Source organism: Abramis brama (genome assembly GCF_963993115.1).
Source record: "Abramis brama genome assembly, chromosome: 23".
Lineage (NCBI taxonomy): Eukaryota > Metazoa > Chordata > Actinopteri > Cypriniformes > Leuciscidae > Abramis > Abramis brama.
In genome coordinates, this window is record NC_139985.1 from 14161171 (window position 1) to 14184640 (window position 23470).

General features: G+C 36.1%; 1 protein-coding gene across 2 annotated transcripts; it reads left to right on the forward strand.

Moving 5' to 3' along the window:
• The first annotated feature begins 3470 nt into the window (after positions 1-3470).
• taf4a (TAF4A RNA polymerase II, TATA box binding protein (TBP)-associated factor) lies at positions 3471-22957 on the forward strand. 2 transcript variants are annotated; one of them, XM_084101098.1, is made up of 15 exons: positions 3471-5012; positions 6922-7061; positions 12846-12959; positions 13103-13198; positions 13536-13658; positions 14609-14698; positions 15151-15330; positions 17070-17214; positions 17294-17402; positions 18312-18481; positions 18572-18702; positions 18966-19091; positions 21161-21217; positions 21320-21439; positions 22346-22957. In XM_084101098.1, exons 1-15 carry the CDS (start codon positions 4337-4339, stop codon positions 22511-22513), a joined length of 2445 nt encoding a protein of 814 aa, XP_083957224.1. In that variant the 5' UTR covers positions 3471-4336; the 3' UTR covers positions 22514-22957. The 2 variants fall into 2 exon arrangements, with proteins under 2 accessions (XP_083957224.1, XP_083957223.1); XM_084101097.1 differs by having other exon boundaries at positions 3814-5012; positions 13106-13198.
• The last annotated feature ends 513 nt before the right edge of the window (positions 22958-23470 follow it).

Below are 23470 nucleotides of genomic sequence, written 5' to 3' on the forward strand. Positions count from 1 at the left end.
ATTATTATTATTTTTTTCAGGAAATGAATCTGTAAAGTTTCCAGAAAAACAGATTTACCTCTATGTGCAAGATTTAAGGAAAGAGCCTAACCTCACATACCTACTGATATGTTTGTACACAGCAAGTACCAACAGCAGGAAAACTGATATAGTACCTCTGAAAGCAGCATTTACTGACATTTTATTATCTAAAGGAAAGTATATAATGGAAACTATTAGAGTGATGGTAAAATAATGCTTTACATGCCCTGGAAGGTCTTGATGTTGTCAAACCCAAACACTGGCTGTTGTTTGCACAGGGACAGGGAACCATCTGTGGAGAATCCCATGCCTGAGTCGCTCCGATTGTCAGGAAGCAACAGATATGAAGTAGCCTGACCTAAAGTACATTGCCATAAAAACATTTTTCATTTATTTTTAATTTGCTCCATAAGACGACAACCAGAGAGCAAAAGTGTCATTTGTTTTCTAGTCATCTCATAGTATAAAGTACAATATAATCCATCAAATGCTAGGCTTCAGATGGCTTTTTATGTTAAAAAAATCATATATGTAAAGAGTATACAGTATGACAGTATGACATTTTTTTTTTTCAACATTGAGCCCTTCCTTGTAGGGTACATAAAATGATAGTGTAATTATTAACACTGACAGTGCATTAAAAAGCAGTGATAGAGGAACAATAATGAAGTTATGCATGTTTGAAATTTGAATCTGGAACTCATGGAGCTACACCTGTGATGCAAATACAATCATTTAAATCTCTTTTAGAAACAACTTGTCAAAGCACAACTGTGATTTAATGAGTAGAGGGGAAAACGAGGGCAATATATCCAGCTTATATCCAAGCTATTTTCCGTAATTGTGCAAGACTTCCAATACATTAGCCGCTATATACAAGAATAACAATTAACTGCAGTAAAAGTGCAGTAAACAGTAAAACTATTTGCGCTATAACCAGTGTATAATTATGACAATGCTTTAAAACTTTTGAATTTGTTGTTTTTCTGCTTTCTAAAGCTGTCCCAACATCGGATGCACCAATGTATCGGCCAATAAAAGCAATTATTTAGCTGATATAAGCTGATTATATCCTGTCAATCGGAAAATGTGTCAGACTGCAACTCTGTGTGTGAAGAAAATGTCTTGTGTTGAATTTAGGGCTGTCTAAGTTAATGTGGCAATAATACATTAACAGTTAGCAGTTAACAGAAAATAGAAACGTTAAAGTAGGTTCTATTTGATTTTATAAATCACCCATAGTTCAAGCCAGGGTAGCCATGTCTGCGTTTTTCCATACACCAAACATTGGTAGTGCTCTTCCCATCCAATAATCGCAAAGGGCTTTGTGCTTTGTTACGTCTTATAAGAATCAAAGTATTAGCTTTCAAATTCTGTTTATTTTATCACAAAATTCAAACAATAAATGGTGTTAAATGTGATGCTACAGATCGTTGTATATTGCGATTAGTGCCTCAGTTGAAGTAGCAGCCTGGAGCGCAAGTCTTTTTCCTCTTTAATACAAGTTATATTAGAAATGAAGAAACATGCATACGCGCCTTCAAGCTGAAACCTCAGTGCCTGTTGCCACCAAGTCTTGATGCAGGTCTTTTGCAGCCACTCGAGGGTGTTTCTGATCCTGCCCTGTCCAGGTAGTGTAACCACTGTTCCTTTAACTTTTAACACTAGAACTGCCATGGCGGTCATTTTGACCATTTTGAATTTTATATCTGCAATAACTTTGTTGAAAAAATAAATAAAATCCTGCTGATACCTGACTTTTCCTAAAAGTGTCTGTATTTTCATTTAAAATGTTTTTCATATAAATTACACATAAGGCAAAAAAACAAATGAACATATTTACCTATTTCGGCCATAGACGGTCATATTGACCGCACTGAATTTCGCGGTATATACCAATATACACAACAATAAAATGTGGTAAAAAATACACAAAACATATTCCACAACAAATCATTTAAATGTAATGATATTCAGAACAGAACAAGAATGAAAAAATAACTATAAACAAGCCAAAATGAAATAGGCTACTTTCAAGCGAAAGTGAAAGTAAGCGGCGTTGGGCTCACGTAACTCTCTAATTAGAATCAAAATGTTTCAACATTTGCGATGTATTTGGATGGTAAACTATTCTTTATTATAGGCTTTGTACTTCACTCACGTTCCAATATCGACAGAAAAAATCATCCTCTTCACATGCGCAAAATGGTACGAATTGTAGCCTACTACTGACTATATAAACAGAGCAGTGGAATTTTTATATGTTAGGTTGACTATTTTATTATTATATTTTATTATGGCTATAATGAACAGGCTGCGATGTCAAGATTGCAATGCTGGAATATGATGTGTGTGTGTCGTGTAAGGCGCGGGCGCGATCTAACAGTGTAAACATGAAAACATAGGCTGCTCCGTCATTTTGTTCAGGACATCTACGGATATTATTATTTATAGATGTATAATTAAACTTGTTTAAATGTACAGTTTGGTGTTGTTTTGTTTTTAAAAGATATCCTAATACAATAAATGCATTAATCTCTCAATTTGGTATTTATCATTAAAGATATAGAGTTTGGAATCTAGCGGTCAAAATGACCGCTTGCGGCAGTTCTAGTAGTTATAGAATTCTGGCACTTCTAGTGTTAACTAGCAAACTATGCTTCCAAAGTTGTCATAGGAAAATTTGATGCCTTAGCTATCTTTTTGTCCTGTTCCTTGTTTGTGAAGGGAAATTATGCAGTCAAATGTGACACTCAACAAACCTAGCTAGTTCAGATTTCATGTGTTCTAGCTCAAGCACGTCTGGTGCAACTAATGAAGCCCTTGATTAGTTGCATCAGGTGTGCTTGAGATAACACCTGTTTTCTTTATCTTTGTATTTTTATATCAATATGGTGATTATCCTATTCAAATCAATGTGATAAACGATTTAGGCCAAAAGTAATCACACCACTTTTATTTTGTACAAGTAAATTATATATGACATTACACAAATTTCATCACTAACTAATTTTTATGTTTTTTTTTTACAAATTGATAAAAACAACTTTTGAGGACAAATCCTTGGTTGTTGATATCATAACAACTTTTATGCCAGAAGAAAAAAATACCACACTATACTATAATGACCACTGAGACATGGTCTCCAAGAAAGAAAACAACAACAATTGATTCATTGGTTCAAAGTCATCCCTTCATTAACTATTTTATTGACATTGTATGCATAATGTGTATGGAGTTTCATTTGTGTCTTTTTTGTTCAATCAAACATACTGTGCTTGCAAATAGATTTTAGATAAACATTAAAGAATTAAGTTCGATATCAGAAGAACTATATCATGTAACTGAACGACGTAAACGTGAGGATACAGACTGTAGGAGGATAATGTAAGTCAATGGGATGCAGTAGCAAGCGTGCCCTCTATGGTCAGTCACGCTGGCAGAGGTGTGGCGCCTTTTCACGCTTTCAACCAAACACAGACGCTTCAAAACACGGGGCCATCTTGGGGGAAGACAGCCCGCTGTGAAGTTCACAGAATAGCTGCTTCACGCTTTATAATCAACACATAACAGCTAAGAGTGCCTCTAGATTTACCCAAGAGCAATGAGCGTATAAATCAACGGTTGTTTTTCAACTTCACAAGGCCCTTTTCTCGATGACAGACCGACTCTGACCGCGCTCCGCCAGAATCAACTGACGTTTATCATGTCCCGCCTCCACGTAGAGAGACAACCAATGAGGATTCCGCAAAACTCTAGCGTAATGACGTTTCCGCTTCTGCGCGCATGCGCAATGTCATTTTGTCCAAAGCTCCTCACTGTTCACATCGAAGATGGCGGCAGTCTTTGACCTGCTATATAAGGATTTCTGTATTAAAAGAGTGGGAAAGAAACTTTTTTACCGATACTTCAGGTTGTATTAGATTAGAAGTTTCCACATCTTGTCACAATAAGTTTGAGGTAAGCGCCCAGGCAGCCGGAAAATCACCCCGCTGACTCCGGGAAAAGAGGCAATTCAACTAGCTAATGTTGACATTCCGCGAGCTCTTGTACATATGAACATAGTGAAAGCAGCTGCTCTTTAAGTGTGTTAGATGATTATTTCTCCCAAGAGCATTGTTATTAGTGGACTTGAGGTGACACGGGCACTTGTCAAATCCTTATTGACATTGTGACACGAGACTCCCCTTCACTCACGCTTGTTCCTTCGAAAAGCAACTGGAGGGAAAAGCGGATGAAAACCCAAACTTCCTGAACTGATGTGCACGAGGCACAGATGGAAGACAGCTAAGGCGATCCGGTGTTTCTTAATGCTATGGTAACTACTTTGATCGGGACGTCCACAGTGCAAACTTTGAACGGAGGCAATGCAATGGATTCGCACACTGAAAGCGGCACTCCAGTGTCCAGTGGCCCATCATCATCATCACCATCAGACGAGGCTTCAACTTCTGTACCAGTTGTTAATAACGGGCCCGGGGTGGCGAAAGGACACGGAAACATCACTGTCGCCCCAAGCCCAAACACAGTGATACAGTCTTCTTACGGGAATCCTCCAGCATCCGCAGCATCCAGTGCAGGACCCTCGGTGACGGTTGTCAGGCCATCTATGCAAACTGCTGGAACAGGTTTAACTATTAACGGGAGTAATAATAATACGACTGTAGCCAATGTAGCGACCCCGGGAATAACTACTACTTCTACAACTTCTACTACTACAACGACACCTCTTTTAATGAACCAGACTCCTGCCTCTGTCTCTGCGAGCAAGTCCGAGTCCCCTAAAACTATTATCCAGTCCGCCGGCGGCATGACTCTCGGTCCTGGAGTGGTCAAGGGGGCTGTTTTGCAGGGGGTTGCGAGAACAGCAGCTCCGGCAACGGTCGCAGCATCCAGCCCTGCCATTAGGGCTATCGCGCCACAGGTGTTAGCGCCCCGACTCCCTCAGAGCAACCCGGGCCAGAACATCCAGAACATTCAGCTACCTCCAGGTACCGTCACTCACATTAACTCTTAAATGTGTGTCTAGTTATGTGAATCTGTGTAATATAGGAATTTGAAGAGATTGTTTTAACACCCATCTGTGATCTCGTGCGAAGTTTGCGCGCGCGTGTTGTGATGCGCTCCCTAAGTAAGTGCCTACAACAGCAGCAAAGCAATTATAGTTTCTGAAGATTATGTTAAGTGTAGTTCACCCTAGAATTTAACATCGGCATTATTTATACGTCCTTCAAATCGGCATAACTTTCATTCTTGTGCGTAATATAAAAGGAGATGTCAAGGCAGAATGACTGCTTCAGTCAACATTCACTTTCATTGTATGGGAAAAAAGAGAAGCTTTCTGCTTTACATCTCCTTTTGTGTTCAGAAGAAAGTCTTACAGGTTTGGACCAACATGAGGATGAGTATATTGATGGCAGAATTGTATTTATTCATTATAAAGTTTAACCTTGCATGTTGATGTCAAATGCATCTTCTAATTGAGTTTTCCTTTCCTTTCAGTTTGAGGTTGAACTTTAGATTCTACCATTCACTTTCAGTGCTAAAAGTTTTGAAATAGAACTGATCTCTGTAACACTTTACAATGAGGTTCATTAGTTAACATTAGTTAATGTATTAACTAACATGAACTAACAATGAGGAACACATTTGTTACAGTATTTATTCATCTTTGTTAATAATAATTAATAAAAATACAGCTGATCATGTTAGTTCACAATGCATTAACTAATGTTAACAAATACAACATTTGCTTTTAATAATGTATTAGTAAATGTTGAAATTAATATTAACTAAGATTAGCCTAATAAATGCTGAAGAAATAATGTTCATTCTTCGTTCATGTTAACTAAGGTTGTTAACCAATGTTAACTAATTAACCTTATTGTAAAGTGTTAAGTTACCCTGATTTCATACTAATGTTAATGTGGTAGGCTAATATATAGCCTACTGGTCTCTCATTCCTCTACCTTGTCTTTTAAGAGGTGGTTACACTTGACTTTTATATATATATATATATATATATATATATATTTTTTTTTTTTTTCCAGGAAATGTTACCATATGTGAAATCTAGAACAATAATTGTTTGTTGATACTACACATGTTGCACACAACATTTTTTTGGACACGGCAACGATCATAATGTGATGTCATGCTCTGCAGCATCTTTTTAAAAATATAAATTAAACATGTAAAAAATCCAAAATGTACAAAAACACAAATCTACTCCACCTTCCTGCAATGCTGCAAACCCGCAGTTTTAAAGTTTGTGTACTTTTAATTCAAGAGCTCACGCTGTGATGAAGCTATTGGTCACAATGTCTTCACGTGATACGAATTCACTGGTCAGAGTTCACCAAACTAGCAAAATGCAAAACTTCATTGTATGAGCTTGCGTTACAGGTCTTAAGCATTCGCATGCATATGAATGGAAGTCAAAGTGTACAAAGTGTAGTGTGACCATCCCTTTTCACACTTTTCTTTTACTTCCTCGCAAGCACTGGCATTTCCTTCAGAAAATGCAAATCTGGTTATTCTCTTTCTAATGATTTTTCCTTTTGACTGTATGCTCTGGTCATTCTGACAAGCCTGTTGTCTAGCTGGATGGAATACTTGACAGGTTTTTCTACAAGAGGCCATCTGGATTCTCTGACCAACAGTTTCTGTTCAGAACACATCCGTTGGTTCACACGGTAACAGGAGATGGAGTGTGTAGGGTTCTCAGTGTGCTGTGCAAATATAGGCCACCAACTGTGCTCTTTATTCTTCATGCCTCTAAGCAGGGCACGGTTACCAGACTTGACTCCAGTTAGATCAATACGAAAAGATCACTAATGAATAACAATTTACATGGGAAGTGATGTCAGCCTTTCTATATGTGTCTGTTTGTGTTTCCAGGTATGGTGTTGGTGCGTAGTGACAGTGGTCAGTTGCTGATGATCCCTCAGCAGATGTTGGCACAGATGCAGGCCCAGTCTCAGGCCGCCCGCCCTGCTGCCCCCACCAGCACCACCCCTGGGCAGATCACCTCTGCACAGGTAATGCCATCTGAGTCTGACCACCCTCAACTAATTTAACACCAACAGTACACATTCCTTAATGAATGCGGCTATGACTGCAGAATAATAACTGTTTAGATTTATTTATAATATGTAGGGATTAGGGTTGCACCGATATGAACATTTTGGCCAATCCCGATAATTATATGTATCGGAAAGCCGATAACTAATATACAGGGTGGGCCATTTATATGGATACACCGTAATAACATGGGAATGGTTGGTGATATTAAAGTCCTGTTTGTGGCACATTAGTATATATTAGTACACACCACCCATCTTGAGGAGTTTGCCCCCTCACATATACTAATGTGCCACAAACAGGACTTTAATATCACCAACCATTCCCATGTTATTACGGTGTATCCATATAAATGGCCCACCCTGTATATTGGCCGATAAATCTAAATCTACATTTTTCCTATTCTAATCCAAATTTTTATAGAATTTTTGAGAGCCTGATTACAAAAACAAAAGTCTCACCATTAAAATCCATGTCCCACGCACTTACACATAATTCAAACATATACAGTACAGTAGCCTAGATTAAACTAGTGTAAGTTTTAAAATTAATTTTACACTTCTATGGCCAGCTTTCTTAATCAAAAAAAAAAAAAAAAATCTATTGCAAACAAGTCAGAGGACAACATTACTTGCGTACAAAGAATCAAAATGCATGTGCATTTAATTTAATTAATTTAATTAAACATTGATTTTAATTAAACCATAATGTTGATGAAAATTAAACAAAAGTGCTCATATAGGATGTGTTATTAATTAATAACTAGTTATTATTAATAATGCATCAGTGTTTTTGAAAATGAAACATCTAAAATTAATATTACTGTTTCACATAACAGCATTGCTGTTTGAGCTGCGTGCGCTGAAGCTGAAGAGTTAATGAACTCTGAGTAAATGAGTAATGAGTAAACTGAAGTGCTTTGTTAGCGGGTTAATTAACTCAACCTATATGGATGCGCTCTTCCTGTAACAACGTGCTGAAACACGACAGCTAAACCCAAAGAATTCACAGCGTTTTATTACAATAGTGTTCTCATTCTAATATGTTATGTAATATGTCCCAATCATAGTTATTAATGTTGTACAATGCTGTTTGAGCTGTATGCGCTGAAGCTAAAGATGATCACTGGTAAGCTCTTTACTACCACGTTAATTCTTAACCAAACACATCCTATATGTGATAAATCATATATATATATATATATATATATATATATATATATAATATGTATATATGATTGATCTCATATAGGATATGTTTGGTTAAGAATTAACAACGCTCAAAAACACGGACGTACAATGAATTCACAGCATTCTTTTACAGTAGTGTTTTCTTTATAATTTTATGTAGCCTATATGACACACATGCATACATGTTGCACTCAACTGTATTTAAATTTTTGAAGTGATTCCAATCATATTTCAAGGAATTCAAAACCACCACGGCGAACAGTGCGCATCTGAAGTGTCTCAGCTGAAGGAAATAATCCAATTATTTATTGGCTTTAATATATCAGCCAAATTTTCTTATCGGGTCAATAACGATATCATTAAAAATGAACATATATCGGCCGATACCGATATGGTGGCCGATATATATCATGCTTCCCTAGTAGGGATGCACCGATGTGTCGGCCAATAATTAGTTTTGGCCGATAAAAGCAATTATTTATCGTACAACAGCTGATTTTTTAAAAACAGCCGATTATTAGGGCCAATTATATTCTGTCAATCAAAAGGGGGCAGAAAAACCTGTCAGACTGCCTCTCATACTGTGTGTGAATAAAATGTCTCTAGTGATGAATTTAATGCTGTTAAAGGTGAACTAAGTAACTTTTTTATCTTAACCGAACAGCTTCGGAGTCATTGGAATGGTTATATGACTGTTTTCGGGTTGAATGGTGGTCTTCTCGCACCCCTCGAGCCCCTGTGAGACGAAAAACCACCCTTGCAACTTTGGGCCGGCGTACATCAGGAAGTATCGCGTGATATCAGGTCTCGCGATATAACAAACTGCTTTACGGCACTGCACACATATACTATCTAAACATTTATATGCTAGCCTTCTGTGTATTATACATACCTCAGTGGACATGGCTCCGTGCGTTCGCCGGGTTCTTTGAAAACAAATGCACATGACCAGCGGGAGAAGATGGGACGAGCCAACGAGTTAACGACAGTGTTGTCAAATATCTATTCCGAAGCTGTAGGGGGAGCTCTATAGAGAAACCCGCGAGCAAAAAGCGAGAAAACAGCGAAGAAGTCAGCAAAGCTGCATAATGCAGCTTTAACATGACAATAACTCATTAACAGTAAAGAAAATAGCGATGTTAAAGTCATAGTTCACCCAAAAAATGAAAATTGTCACCATTTACTCACCCTACTGAGTAAATTAAGACAGAATTTTCATTTTTGGGTTAACTATCCTTTTAAAGCAGTCTCTGAATCACCCTGTGAATCACTCGTAGTTCAAGCCAGGGTTGCCAGGTCTGCGTTTTTTCCCAACAGCAAACATTATTTGTAGCGCACATAGCCACCCAATGATCACAGAGCATTGTACTCTGGTACTTCTGATAATAATAAAAGTCTTAGCTTTCAAATTCTGTCCATTTTATCACAAAATCAAAGCATCAAGCTTCGTCAGGTTACTCTACTTTTCATCATTTTTGGAAGAAGACGCACTATGAGAATTAAGCCTTGAATTTACCTCAGAAGAAGCGGAGGATATCATTCACTGACAAGTAAGTCATTCATTATTTTACATTAGTTAACGTGTTTTCCATAAACTTGTACACATTTTACTATTTGGACTATATTGACCTGTTGAAATATGAAATACATAGGCAACATTTCATTGCATATAAATGTTTTATGACACAAGGATGTTTTTATGCTTTATAATATAATATAAAAGCATAAAGCAATATAAAATTAATATGAGTGTTTATACTGTAACATGATGAATGTCATTCGGATGAGACGTTAAACCGAGGTCCTGACTCTCTGTGGTCATTAAAAATCCCAGGATGTCCTTAGAAAGAGTAGGGGTTTAACCCCGTCATCCTTGCTAAATTTGCATCCCTAATCATCCCCATATATACTCATTGGCATAATCACTCTGTCTCCTCTCCACCAATAAGCTGGCTGCCGTCGCATCATCCAGGTGGATGCTGCACATTGGTGGTGGTTGAGGAGATTCCCCTTCTATGTAAAGCGCTTTGAGTGCCGAGAAAAGCGCTATATAAATGTAATGAATTATTATTATAAGAATATTTAGACCAGTGTTTACTGTTAAATACTCTGTTCAGGAATATCTGCTCAAACCTGGATGCTTATAATGTGCTAAACAATAGTAATTTAGTTTCTAAAATATAAAATGTCGTTGTTGTACTGTATAATGATGCAAACAGATCATATGTGTGCCAAGACTACAAAAATTACTGTCTATGTCTGTTTTTTTTTTTTTTTTTTTTTTTTTTTGTTGTTATTTGTGGGAAATATTAGGAGGCTATTAGTGATTTCTAATGTAATAATACAGTTGCTCCTGATATTATGCTGACAGTTGTTTGCCTTTTTCTTTTTTTTTTTTTTACTACAGTGATCTACAATATCTACCTGCACCACAAACTTTCAAGAGTGTCTTCAGACTGTTTTTCTCTGAGATTGCTGTACCATCAGCAAGCATTTCAACTACATTGGACTGATATTCTACATGATCATGGTAAAATAAGTTCCATCACTGACTACTGATGTTGGGGTAGTTTTTTTCTTCTTCAGTGAATGGCAAAAGAAACAGCAGACACATTGGAAATGCCAGGTAGGGTTCACTTGTTTCTACAGATGAACAGGAACTGTTTTCTGGAATGGCACAAATGTGAGTAACTGTTCAAGTATCTTTGTTTTGGTCAATGTGATCAATAATGTACCTTTGACCATTATGTATATTTTGATTATGGTGTGCACTATGTTGAAATAAACTACAAAAAACGAATTCTTCTCCCATCATCATTCTCCTATCTGAAATAAATACAAATGTCAGGGCATGTCAAAACATCTCCAGGGCCAAACCCCACCCCCTCAGACATCCAGGGCTGCCAACTTTTGAGTTTAGCTTGGAGTGAGATTTGTATTTTTTTTGGCGAGGGGGGGTGGGGGGGTGGGTATGTAAAAACAAATATTGCATCACAATAAGTGTAATTGTCAAAACATTTGGTAACTAAATAGAATTTTATGAAGTTTAGTGACAACATGTTACAATGTTTACATTGTACAATGACTGGTATAGGATACAGTTTTTATTATTGCTTGACAAATTGACCATTCTTGTGATTTGATTCCGATTTTGATTCAATATTGATTAATTTGGATACATGTTTATTTTAAATTTTATTTAAAAAAATAATCTCACCTAATGCTGTAAACATAGAGGGCCCAATCTGCTGGTATTATTAAAAATAACATTAAATTAAATATAATGCAGTTTTTGTTATAATAACAATTATTTAATGACATAAGTAAAAATATAATAAATATATAATAGTGCTCAGCAAAATCTCCTCTCTAGCTATTTTTTCTATTCAATTAACATGCTATGGTCGTTAAATGGCTTTCCTGAGGTAAATGTAACGTTATGTGACATAATTGTTCTCCTGCTGTTATATTGACCTCTTTCCGTGGTTGAAAAACACTAATTGGTCGATATTATGTATACTTTCGGTAAGTTGTACTGCATCTTTAAAAAAAAAAGTAACAGGTGATCGGTTCACGTGCACTTGAACTGAGGCGCTCAGCGATCTGTCACGTCACATATACAAGCGCCAAACGTATTTTTGTCTGAATTTCGTAATAAAATTGATGGAATCTAAGAGCTGAGAATTAGTTTAATATTAAAAGTACCTCTTTGCTCCACAATTTTTCTGTGCGTGAGAAAATGGATGTGTGGCGTGAGAGCGTGTGAAAAGTGTCAATTGCGTGAGTCTCACGCTCAATGCGTGAGAGTTGGCAGCCCTGAGACATCACCATAGAGGGGTAATAATTACATATGCATGTTTGTCATGAAGACAAGTTTTTATGAAATTTACCGGATGTGAAACTGAGTTGTATACAAACATTAAAGTTTTTATTTGTGTAATTATTATATCTGAAAATATATAGCAGTTGAATATAATAGTTTGTGATCTTTTGTTAATTTTAACCTCTAATATTATAGCAGTGTACCAAATGAGAGGGTTCTCTGTATAGTTTATAGCATTAGTTGGGAGAGATCTAGAAAGACAATATTGGCAGATATCATTCTGAATAATCGGCGGACAATTTAGTATCTCTTATAATGTATATCAGATGCATGATTTTAACAATACTGATTTTTTTCTGCTGGGATGAATAGTTGTTTATCATATTTAATAATAATAAGAAGAAATGTTTCTTGAGCAGCAGATCAGCATATTAGAATGATTTCTGAAGGATCACGTGACACTGAAGACTGGAGTAATGATGCTGAAAATGCAGCTTTGCCATCACAGGAATCAATTGCATTTTTGAAATATATTAAAACAAAACTGCTATTTTAAACTGTAATAATATTTAACAGTATTATATCTTTGGCCAAATATATGCAGTCTTGGTGAGCATAAGATAAACTTCTTTCATAACCATTAAAAAAATATACAGGACCCAAACTTTTGAACAGTAGTGTATTGATTTCTTCTCATTGCTGTCTGTCTGATTTGTGCATGCCTGCAGGCACCTGGAACTCCTCTAATGGCCCGACAGGTGACCCCTACCACCATCATAAAGCAGGGCTCTCCTACACCCAGCAGCACGGCCACTACCACACTCCAGAGACCACCTGTACAGGTACCTACAAAAGGCACATCACGAAGAAACCGCCCCTTAGAAATGAGGGGAATTGTATGTGAAATTGCAATTGTGCTGTGAATTGTATTTCTTAAGTTGGCTGTTACCTTCTCTCTTCATACTCATGCTCTCTCATGTGTCAGCAGGCCTCCTCTGTGGGTGCAGTTTTGTCAGTGCAGGCGGGAACTGCCCAGAGGACTGTGACTGCTGCCACGGGGACCACCGTCTCCTCAGCAACGGTGAGAGGCTGCGCTAACTTAGCAGTCACACAAAGACTGAAGAGACGGTGCTGAACATTTAGCTTCATGCTTTTCTTGAAGGGTCTGTAAATATATAAATATAACCTCATCATATATGTTTTGAGAGCTTTAGAAAAATGAGTTGTTAACCTAAATGAAAAACTGTTTTCTCAGAGTGGGAATCCCCTGGAATCCCCATTTGATGCAAGGCTCATGCTGTTAAATCTTAACCTGAACATTTATATGCGTCCAAGAGACTGTCGCAAGATAACCTTAAGCTACTGCAGGAGGAGTAAAACGGCTTTGTGCTAATGCAATCACTTTTCTTTTCTTATAGGAGACAATGGAGAATGTAAAGAAATGTAGGAACTTCTTATCCACGCTGATAAAGCTGGCCACTAGCGGTAAGCAGTCATCAGAGACTGTCGCCAACGTTAAAGAGCTGGTCAAGAACCTGCTGGTGAGTCTCAGAGGTTGAGTATGTTTGTATGTTTCTGACTTTGTGGGAAAAAAGGTCGTAATTGAAGACTTTTTATTTTATTTTAAAATGATAATACAAAAAGGCTGAATTGAACCGAATCACTTTTAGTGACCATTAGTGAAAATAGTTTTATTTTATTCACTTGTTCAAAAAGTTTGAGGACAATAATATTTTTAATGTTTTTTTAAAAACTTGTTTTAATGTATATATATTTGAAATGTAATTTATTCATGTGATGGTAAAGCTGAATTTATTCCAGCCTTCAGTGTCACATGATCCTTCAGAAATCATAATAATATGCTGATTTGGTGCTCAAGAAACATTTCGTATTATAATACATTTTGAAAACGGTTAATTATTATTATTATTATTATTATTATTCAGGATTCTTTGATTAATAGAAAGTTTAAAAGAACACCATTTATTTTAAATATTTTTTTTCATAACCATGTAATTTGTTTTTACTTTCACTTTTGATCAATATAATGTATCATATAATACTTGCTGAATAAAAGTATTAATTTCTTTATATAATTGTAAGAATTTAATGTATGTATATATTAGTGCTGCTGGGCAACGATTAATCACATCCAAAATAAAAGTTTGTATTATGTAAATATATTTACATAATATATGTGTGTACTGTGTATAATTATTTTGTGTATATTAATACACACATACAGTATGCAGTATGTAGTTTTGCCAAATAATTTTTCAGATGAATATCTTATCCAAATTTAGTGTTTTGTTCTTCCCTCATATTTAAAATATAAAATATTTCCCTCATATTTTAGTTTAACATTTAAATAATCCTAAAATTTCAGTTTATTTTAAATAAACTCTATTTTTATGTGCTCTTTAAAGTGTGCTTTTATGACCTTCTAAATATATTAAAATGTGTGAGTTGTTTTTGCTGTTTTTCCCCTCAGGAAGGGGCGATTGAAGCAGAGGAGTTCACCAGCAGGCTCTACAAAGAGCTCAACTCGTCTCCTCAGCCTTATCTAGTGCCTTTCCTTAAGGTAAAGGTCTTTTTCTTAAAATTTAAAAAAAATGTAGCTCGATTCATGTAATTCAGTTTTATTGTATAGTCGTATTTCAGGTACATGAACCATGTAATTACCTTTTATTAGATAGACAATTATCGTAAGTGGTTTAAAGTCTAATTGGAGGGAAAATCATTTTGGATCAAACTGGGATTAAGTTTATAAGCAGTGTTTATAGAGCAGGATTGTTATCTTAGTGAGGCCTGTTTCACAATGCACACATAAACAGCATGTTTATTTGGGAGATGGTGTTAGCACGTTGCAGCATTCACACTGCCTGCATAAGCCACATAGTGCTGCTTAGATGAAGCGTAGGAGGAAATGGAGTTACATTACATCCTTATTTGCAATTGCTTGTATGATAACTTCATAATTGGGACCATCCTATTGCCCACAATTAACCTCTCCTCTTCTATGCATTTCCTCAGAGGAGTCTTCCAGCTCTGCGACAGCTCACTCCTGACTCCACAGCCTTTATCCAGCAGAGCCAGGCCCTCCAGGCGTCTGCTGTGGTGCTGACCAGCCCCAACACTGCTGGAGCCACTGCTACAGCTCCTCGCACGCTCATCCAGCCTGCCCTCAGCAACTCCAGCCAGACCGCCTCTCTGGTAAAGACATATCTACATGCATCATTTACCTCATGTGTTTTTAGTGAGGGCAAGGACACTATGGGGATAATTAATACTAACAGCATATTGCAGGTAAAATGTGGTGTTCAGTCTTAATTTACAATGTTTGGATTTTAATTGCTTTTGTACATGGTTTAAATGATGTTGAATGTTATTGCCTGTATTTGCCTTGTGGCAAAGTATAAAATTACTCTGAGCTGTGTCATTTAATACAAAGGTAAACATCATATGCATATCATTATAACTAGTTGGTGTTTCTTACACATTGGTTCAGAATATTGACTGTTGGCAACATAGAGTAAATGTTTGTGCCTGATACTACTGACAATGGGTTGAAATTGTCAGTTCAACCCTTCAACCCTCTACAGACACACTGAAGCTAGAGTCGCCATTGGCTAGTAAATTTTTTTAATTACTTGCCAGACTTTTTACATGGTATGCAAGAACAATGCAAATGAAAAAATTCTATATAAATATAATATGAAATATAAATATAAAATATAATTTTCAAACATTATTAAAGTCAAGTAAACAGTCTGTAATAAAATGTAACAAACTACAAGAAATAGCACAAATAAACACAATAGAACAAAGTTTATAAATGAAATATAGATTAACATTAAAAACACACAGCATCAGGAATATTAGGCTGCTGTCACTTTAAGACATAATGCACAGATCCAATATACTGATACTGTACACGCGTTGTCTTTCTCAACTGTTTACGTTCACTATAACCGACTATGTTTACTAGGATCCTCGCCAAGACAGGCATTTTTTTGTGACATAATTTTGCGTGAAATTGTCTGTTCAAGCGCAAGAAGACTTGAAAGAGCTTGATTCATTATTCATGTCCTGTCAGACCCGGCTTTCTGTCAGACGCGCATGAGTTTTCTTTCGCTTCTTCATGTGCTTGATTTTTTAAATTGGCAAGGCTTAAAAACACGTACAAATGATACATTTTCATGATGATGCAGCACTGGCCCGATCGGGACACATTTCCGTCAACTCTTGGCCATCGGGCAGTTCTGTCAAGCCCTGCATTTAGATCTAGCGTGTCAATTCTCTTTACATGGCATGTGTAAAATCCTCTCTATTTCACTCACGTGAGAAAGCAACAGAGGGCACTCCCAGCCAAGCGACGGTGCGTGAAGCTCAACAGGCAATGAAATTATATCTGCGCTAAACTTTTTTTTGCCTTTAGTCAAACTCAATTTCAAGCGGGTGAAATGATAGTTTACTAGCCATTGGCTAATTAAAGACATTTTTTAGTCACCTAGCATGAAATTTGGTCACATATGCAAGTGATTTACTTGCATTGTAGATGGTTGAATGCATTTATAAAAACATTAAAATATTTAATGAAAAGTAGTATTAGTAAAATAGTTTAAATTCATTTTGAGTCCCTTTCTCTGGGTAATTATTATTATTATTATTATTATTATATATCAAATTAAACAGCTTAATAATAATAATATTTATTATTATTATTATTGATGTATAAACAAATAGTTAAAACTATGCATGATCAATAATGATAAATAAATAATTATTTAGATATAAAAAAGTATTTAAAAACAAATATATTATGCAGCATTGCCCCAACAGGACAGTGACCAATAGTCTGCTGGCCCAAAACTCTTTATTGTTGAGCCTCTACTGTAAAATGTTCTCCATATGGTTGTAATTATAGAATTACATTCAATGTCGTTGTTCAGGTGTTGCAGCCTCCACAGCAGGGGGCAATAGTGAAGCCCCCTCAGGTTACCCTGACAACCACTCCCATGGTAACGCTCAGGGGTCAGCCCCACAGCCACATAGTGGTGGGTCAGCCTCAGGTGCAGCTCAAACAGATCCAGACAGGTGAGGGTGTCTGTCAGATCCATTACAGTATGATTCTTTTTTCATAATATAAAAACCATAAAATCTCTCTCTCTTTCAGTGGCAGTGAAGCAGGGTATGGTGAGTAGCACTAAACTGGCTCACGGCTCTGTGTCTGTAGCGATAGCTCAAAAGAATAAAGCCAAGGATGGGGCTGGAGGAACTTTCAGGTTTGTATTCTTGTGTTTGTTTAGCTTTTGAATGATTCCATTTGAAATACAGTGTATGTTCCAAGTTCCAGCAGCTCAATAGTGGTTTTCACAGGGTCATGGCCACCTTAAGTGATCAATAAAGTGTGGCTAAACTGATTTCATTCGGCTTAATTCATCTCAGGCAGTAGTTTCCGCATGAAATATGACTGTCACAGTGCCATGATTGTCATGACCACAGTTCACATAACAGTGTACTATTCATTTTTATACTGTATTTTATACAATATTTTCACTGAGCTTTTATTATTGTATTTTCAGTATTCATTTCAAGTTTTAGTAATTTTAGTACTTCATTTTGCCTTGAAAAATTGTGTTTTGTCAGTTAGTTTTCAAGGCAATATTTTATTTCAGCTTTATTTTCATTTAACAAAAATATTGTTTAATAGTTTTAGTTAATAACAACGCTGTACTGAATATTGCATATACATACACAGTATATATAGTGTATATGTATTTTTTATTATATATATATATATATATATATATATATATATATATATATAATATACACACACAGATGTATTATATACATTTATATACTTGAAATGTAAATTTGTATTTGTTTTTACAAGTATCAACATGCATATGCCTGAAGTATTCTCTGTGTTTGAAGTTATAATAATTGAATTTTGTCAAGTGAACTTTTACAGAAATCTTCTTAGTGTGTAGGGTCTTCATGAATTAGAGTTAATCTTTGGCATCAGAGCAGTTATGTGATGTCAGATTTTTGCAAGGACATGTTAATAACGGGCATTTTGAAGTCATCGTTTTGCAGCATTTGTACAATTGGAGAAAAAAAACTCAACCCTCAAACTTGATGCTAAGGACTCTTTCTGACATATATGCTTTGTGTCTAAATCTGTACAGGGATGATGACGACATTAATGACGTGGCCTCAATGGCTGGCGTTAATCTTTCGGAGGAGAGTGCCCGTATCCTGGCCACCAACTCTGAGCTGGTTGGCGCGGTCACGCGGTCTTGTAAGGATGAAGCGTTCCTCTCCGCCAGTATGCTACAGCACAAGATACTAGAGATAGGTGAGACTTCTAGTCAAAATCTTGGATTCGATTTAGCTAAAAATGTACTGCTTTACCATAGCTGATAGTTGTTGCCCTGTATGTTGTCAGGCCAAAGGTTTGGAGTGACAGAGCTTGGTCCTGAGGTTGTGAACATCGTCTCTCACGCCACTCAACAGAGACTGCAAAACCTTCTAGAGAAAGTCTCATTGATCGCCCAGCAAAAGAACATGACTTACAAGGCAAGTCTGCAGACCCAGTTGTGCTAGTAGTTGGGATCGTACTTGCTTTAGCAATATTTTAGCTTGTATTTTTAGTAACATATTTTTATGTTTCTTTACCGAAAACACTTTTTTGAACCCTGGATAAATCTCTTTTATGTCAGGCTTTGAATCCAGAGGTCGTTGTGGGTTTTGGTCTCAAAAGCGAGACACTCCATCCTTTAGGTGTCAGATTGTTTTGAGCCTGTAAGGCTGTGTGTAATGGTAATGATGTGTGTGTGCAGGAGGACAGTCGGTATGAGCAGGTGGAGGATGTTCGCTCTCAGTTGAAGTTCTTTGAGCAACTTGACCAGTTGGAGAAACAAAAGAAAGAGGAACAGGAGAGAGAAATTTTAATGAAGGCAGCTAAGGTTAGTAAAACACCTTTTGCCACACACACACACACACACACACACACACCTGATAAAAAAACCTGATACCTGACGCAGTATAGACAAGTAAACAGAAGTAACTGTTTTCATTATAAATTTAAATATCACACAGTAAATATCACCCACAAGTGAAACACCACCATTAAAGGGCGCCTATTATGCCCCTTTTTACAAGATGTAATATTGGTCTTGGGTGTCCCCAGAATGTATTTGTGAAGTTTCAGCACAAAATACCCCACAGTTAATTTATTATAACCATTTGAAAATGTCATTTTTGGGGTCTGTTTTAAAAAGAGCTGTTTTGGTGTGTACCACCTTAAATGTAAATGAGCTGCATATCCCCGCCCTGCTGGACCCAGATGATGAAGAGAGTCCAGCAGAATAAACACGAATGAGAATGGACCAAGACGTCTCGGAATGGTTATTTGATACATTTATGTACTTACAAAGTTTTAATCGCGTCCCCTTTGCAATTATGGATGTGCAACACACACACACACACACACACACACACACACAAATTGTGATAACGTTCGCGCAATTTTTTGAAACTACACACACACAAATACTGTGATAACGTTTGCTAAGTACTAACGTTTGCTAAATTATATTTATGCGAGGGGTGCTGTTGCGTCATGTTGACATTACTTGTCGTAGGCTACAGGTGCTTATGTGGCAAATGTGAGAAGATGGCTATACAGAACCAGAAAACAAATGCTGCAGGGAGATAGACGTTTATATACTTGTTATGGAGATAGAGCAGGTATTAATTTATTTAAATTTGTAATTGCTGCAAAAAATGATACGTGACATAAAACTGTCTGACGTTGTTTGTTGAAAAATCCTATGACGACGACAATAAATAGCTTTAGACGCATTTGTTGTTGAACTGGCTGACATCGATTGAAATGACTACCGGTATTTGCTCAAAAATCATAAAATACACTTACTTCTTCTGGAGGTGATGTTGGATCGCGAACAGTAGGCAACGATCCACACTTGAGGATTAACTTTGACCCTCGTTCACTAAACAGTCAGTCAGAAAATGATTCTCGCAAACGTATTTAGGAAGTTTAAGTGGCGCCTTTTCTTCATAAATAAAATCCATCCGCTGTGTTTTCAGTGGCTCTGAAAGTGAAGACTACTATGTCCATTCTTACATCCCACAACAGAACACCTACATTTCTTAGGAGACATTACCGGCTGTCGTTGAAACAATAGCGATGGTGTACAGATCACCGAGGGCGGGGTAACCACAGTGTCAATCAAACCACGTCGGTGGGGCTTGCGCAATTCTACGTCACAGTGAGAGCAATCTTAGAACAGCTCGTTCTGAGACAGTGCTTATGATTTATTGAGATTGTAAAAAAAACCACTGGGTGAATTTTTATCATTCTAGGGTGGTTTTGCTCACACACTGCCAACACACATTTATGTTCAAACACCATGTAAAAGTGAATTTTGCATAATAGGTGCCCTTTAATAAAAATATTAATATGAACATCAACATGTTAATGTGGAGGAATGCAGGCTAGATGCAAAACATCTTTATACATGAACACTACCGTTCAAAAGTTTGTGGTCAGTAAGATTTTTTCTAAGATTCTTACAAAAGATTTCTATGGTTTAAAGTTTCTATTCATCAAAGAAAAAAAAAGAAGAAAAATCTGTTTTCACAAAATATTAAACAGCACAACCTTGATAATAATAAGAAATATTTATTGAGCTCCAAATCAGCATATTAGAATTAATTCTGAAGGAAAGAGCACAGTTGCATAACTTTTGCTTTTGTCCACTGTATTTATGTAGACATGCGGTTATTTATATATTTTTTCCACACAAATTGTAGGACCCCATAATTACTCTTTTTATTCCATACACAAGGAACTGCATGCATTAATGCATGAACAGTGAAATATTAGGAGATTAATCACAATTACATATTTGAATTGATTGACAGCCTTAATTTTTACATATTCATTTGATCTCAGCAGATGTCTCTGTGTGTTTTGACTGTTGATCCTCTAATTGCTATTTATATTTTGCAGTCACGCTCGCGACAAGAGGACCCCGAGCAGCTGCGGCTGAAACAGAAGGCCAAAGAGGTAAGATGGCACACTTGAGATGTTTATCTTGTCAGAGGACCATTGTGTTTGATTATAGGTCAGAGCTGATGTGTATATGTGTGTGTGTGTGTGTGGCTACAGATGCAGCAGCAGGAATTGGCTCAGATTCGACAGAGAGACGCCAACTTGACGGCGTTAGCGGCTATCGGACCCAGAAAGAAAAGAAAACTGGATTCTCCTTCGTTTGGGAATGACGCAGAGGTACGAAATATCTATCCTTCACCACGGCAGTTTGCTGCCCTCCACCTCTTCTCCTTCTGTCCCCCTCTGTGCCCTCTTTAAATCATTTAGCAGCTGTTGGGCAGGTTTGAGATGTCAGGTTGTGCTTCAAGGGTCTCAGATTGTCACAAGAGGCAGATGGGACAGTCTAAAGGCATAGTAACACAGTCATTTTCAGCAACTTTTTACACAATTTTAAAAATATATTCCTGTATCATGCTATTTATTTTCATATATTATATTATATTATATTATATTATATTATATTATATTATATTATATTATATTATATTATATTATCATTTAAATTTTTCATAGAAAAAAATAAGAATGTAAAAAATATATTTACGAAAAAATAATTCTGTATCATGCTATTTTTATTTTGTATTAGTTTATATATATAGGTTAGTTTAGACTGTGTGTGTGTGTATATATATATACATTATATTATATTATATTATCTCATTCACCTTTTTCAGAGAAATTTTAAACATTTAAAAATATTTATATTAAGGTGGATATATTAATATTTAAAATGTATCACCTAAAGTTCCTTTCTTCCTCAGAACTTACACTATTAGATTACTCTTATATTATATTATACTGTAATATATTATATTATATTTTGATATATTTTCATTCCCCTTTTAAAATTCACAAATTTTATTTTGTTATTTTTATTTTATATTTGTTTATTTATGCTTATTTTATATTATATTGAAATTATATTGAAATATATTATAATTCACAGAAATATTTTTTGAACAACTGTCACTATTGTATCACTCTATTTTTTTATATTTTTTTTTATATCTACCAATATCAGTATAAAAGATGTTGGTTCAAACAGTTTAGCACCGGTGTCAAAGTTTGTGTGTATGTTGACAGGGCTCAGGTTTGTGCGCAAGTGCATCCGGGGGCTTAAATGCAGGAGCGTCGAGGCAGTTCACTCGCCAGCGCATCACGCGTGTAAACCTCAGGGATCTGCTCTTCTGTCTAGAGAACGAGAGAAGCACCAGCCACTCACAACTGCTCTACCGAGCTCTTCTCAAATAGCAGATAGCCCATGCCCTTCCCTCATTTCAGTCTTTAGGGCTCACTCCCTCATTCTTTCTGTCTTTTTTACTGTTATTATCATTCTCTTTGTCATTCCCTTTTCATCTTTCTTTATCGCTCTTTCTCACTTTCTGTCACTGTCTCACATACAAATACAGTGATACATTTTCCTTTTTCTTTCACGAGCTGACTTGTTTTTGTTTTCTTTTAAGTCTTTTATTTTGCCTTGTTTTTAGCTCCCTGCCCCTTGTGAATTTTACTCTTTAAATTGTGTTAAAAGAAAATTGCAATTATATATCATATGTTTTTCATAGAAGGTGGCTTTGTAATGTGCAAATTACCTATGTAAAAAAAAGAATTCACAGTGGAACTACCCATTCATTTTATATTTGTGTTTTTATAAAGATGTTTTAAGAAATAAAAGTGGACAAAGTTTCTATAAAATACTTGGTGGTGTGGTTTTATAATATAACAAGTAATGCTATATGAATTCCTAATTGCTATATTCGTTTAAAGCAAATAGGTTAGTTTAGACTGTTCACTAATATTCAAATACATGACTCCTGATTCATTTACATCATCGCTCATACATGTTCCCTTGCTTACCATTTTAGGTTGTTTTAGTGAAAGTGTTATTTAGATAAAACGTTTTATGCTTGATTTTATATATATATACATATATATATATATATATATATATATCGTGGTCACCCTACCTCAAAGTTTTACTTCCCTCAAACGTGTTGAGAATCAGTTCAAAAGAACCATTCGTTAGTGAATAGGACATCACATTGTTGTTCTCCTGTTGTACACTAGATGGCACTGTAGACCTGCGTTCAATATGACGTTGCTTCTGGGTTGATTAAGACAGAAGCATGCTGCTAGAAATAAATGATAGTTTGTTGCAGAAAATCAAATATAATTACCCATAAATTGCAATTGCAAGTTCCTGCATTT

Bases quoted from the DNA above. Each gene is read 5' to 3' on its own strand.
- taf4a (XM_084101098.1), top strand. From the start codon at position 4,337: ATGGTAACTACTTTGATCGGGACGTCCACAGTGCAAACTTTGAACGGA. The intron at 13,199-13,535 runs GTGAGAGGCTGC...CTTTTCTTATAG, and splicing joins CCACCGTCTCCTCAGCAACG to GAGACAATGGAGAATGTAAA. The intron at 21,218-21,319 runs GTAAGATGGCAC...GTGTGGCTACAG, and splicing joins TGAAACAGAAGGCCAAAGAG to ATGCAGCAGCAGGAATTGGC.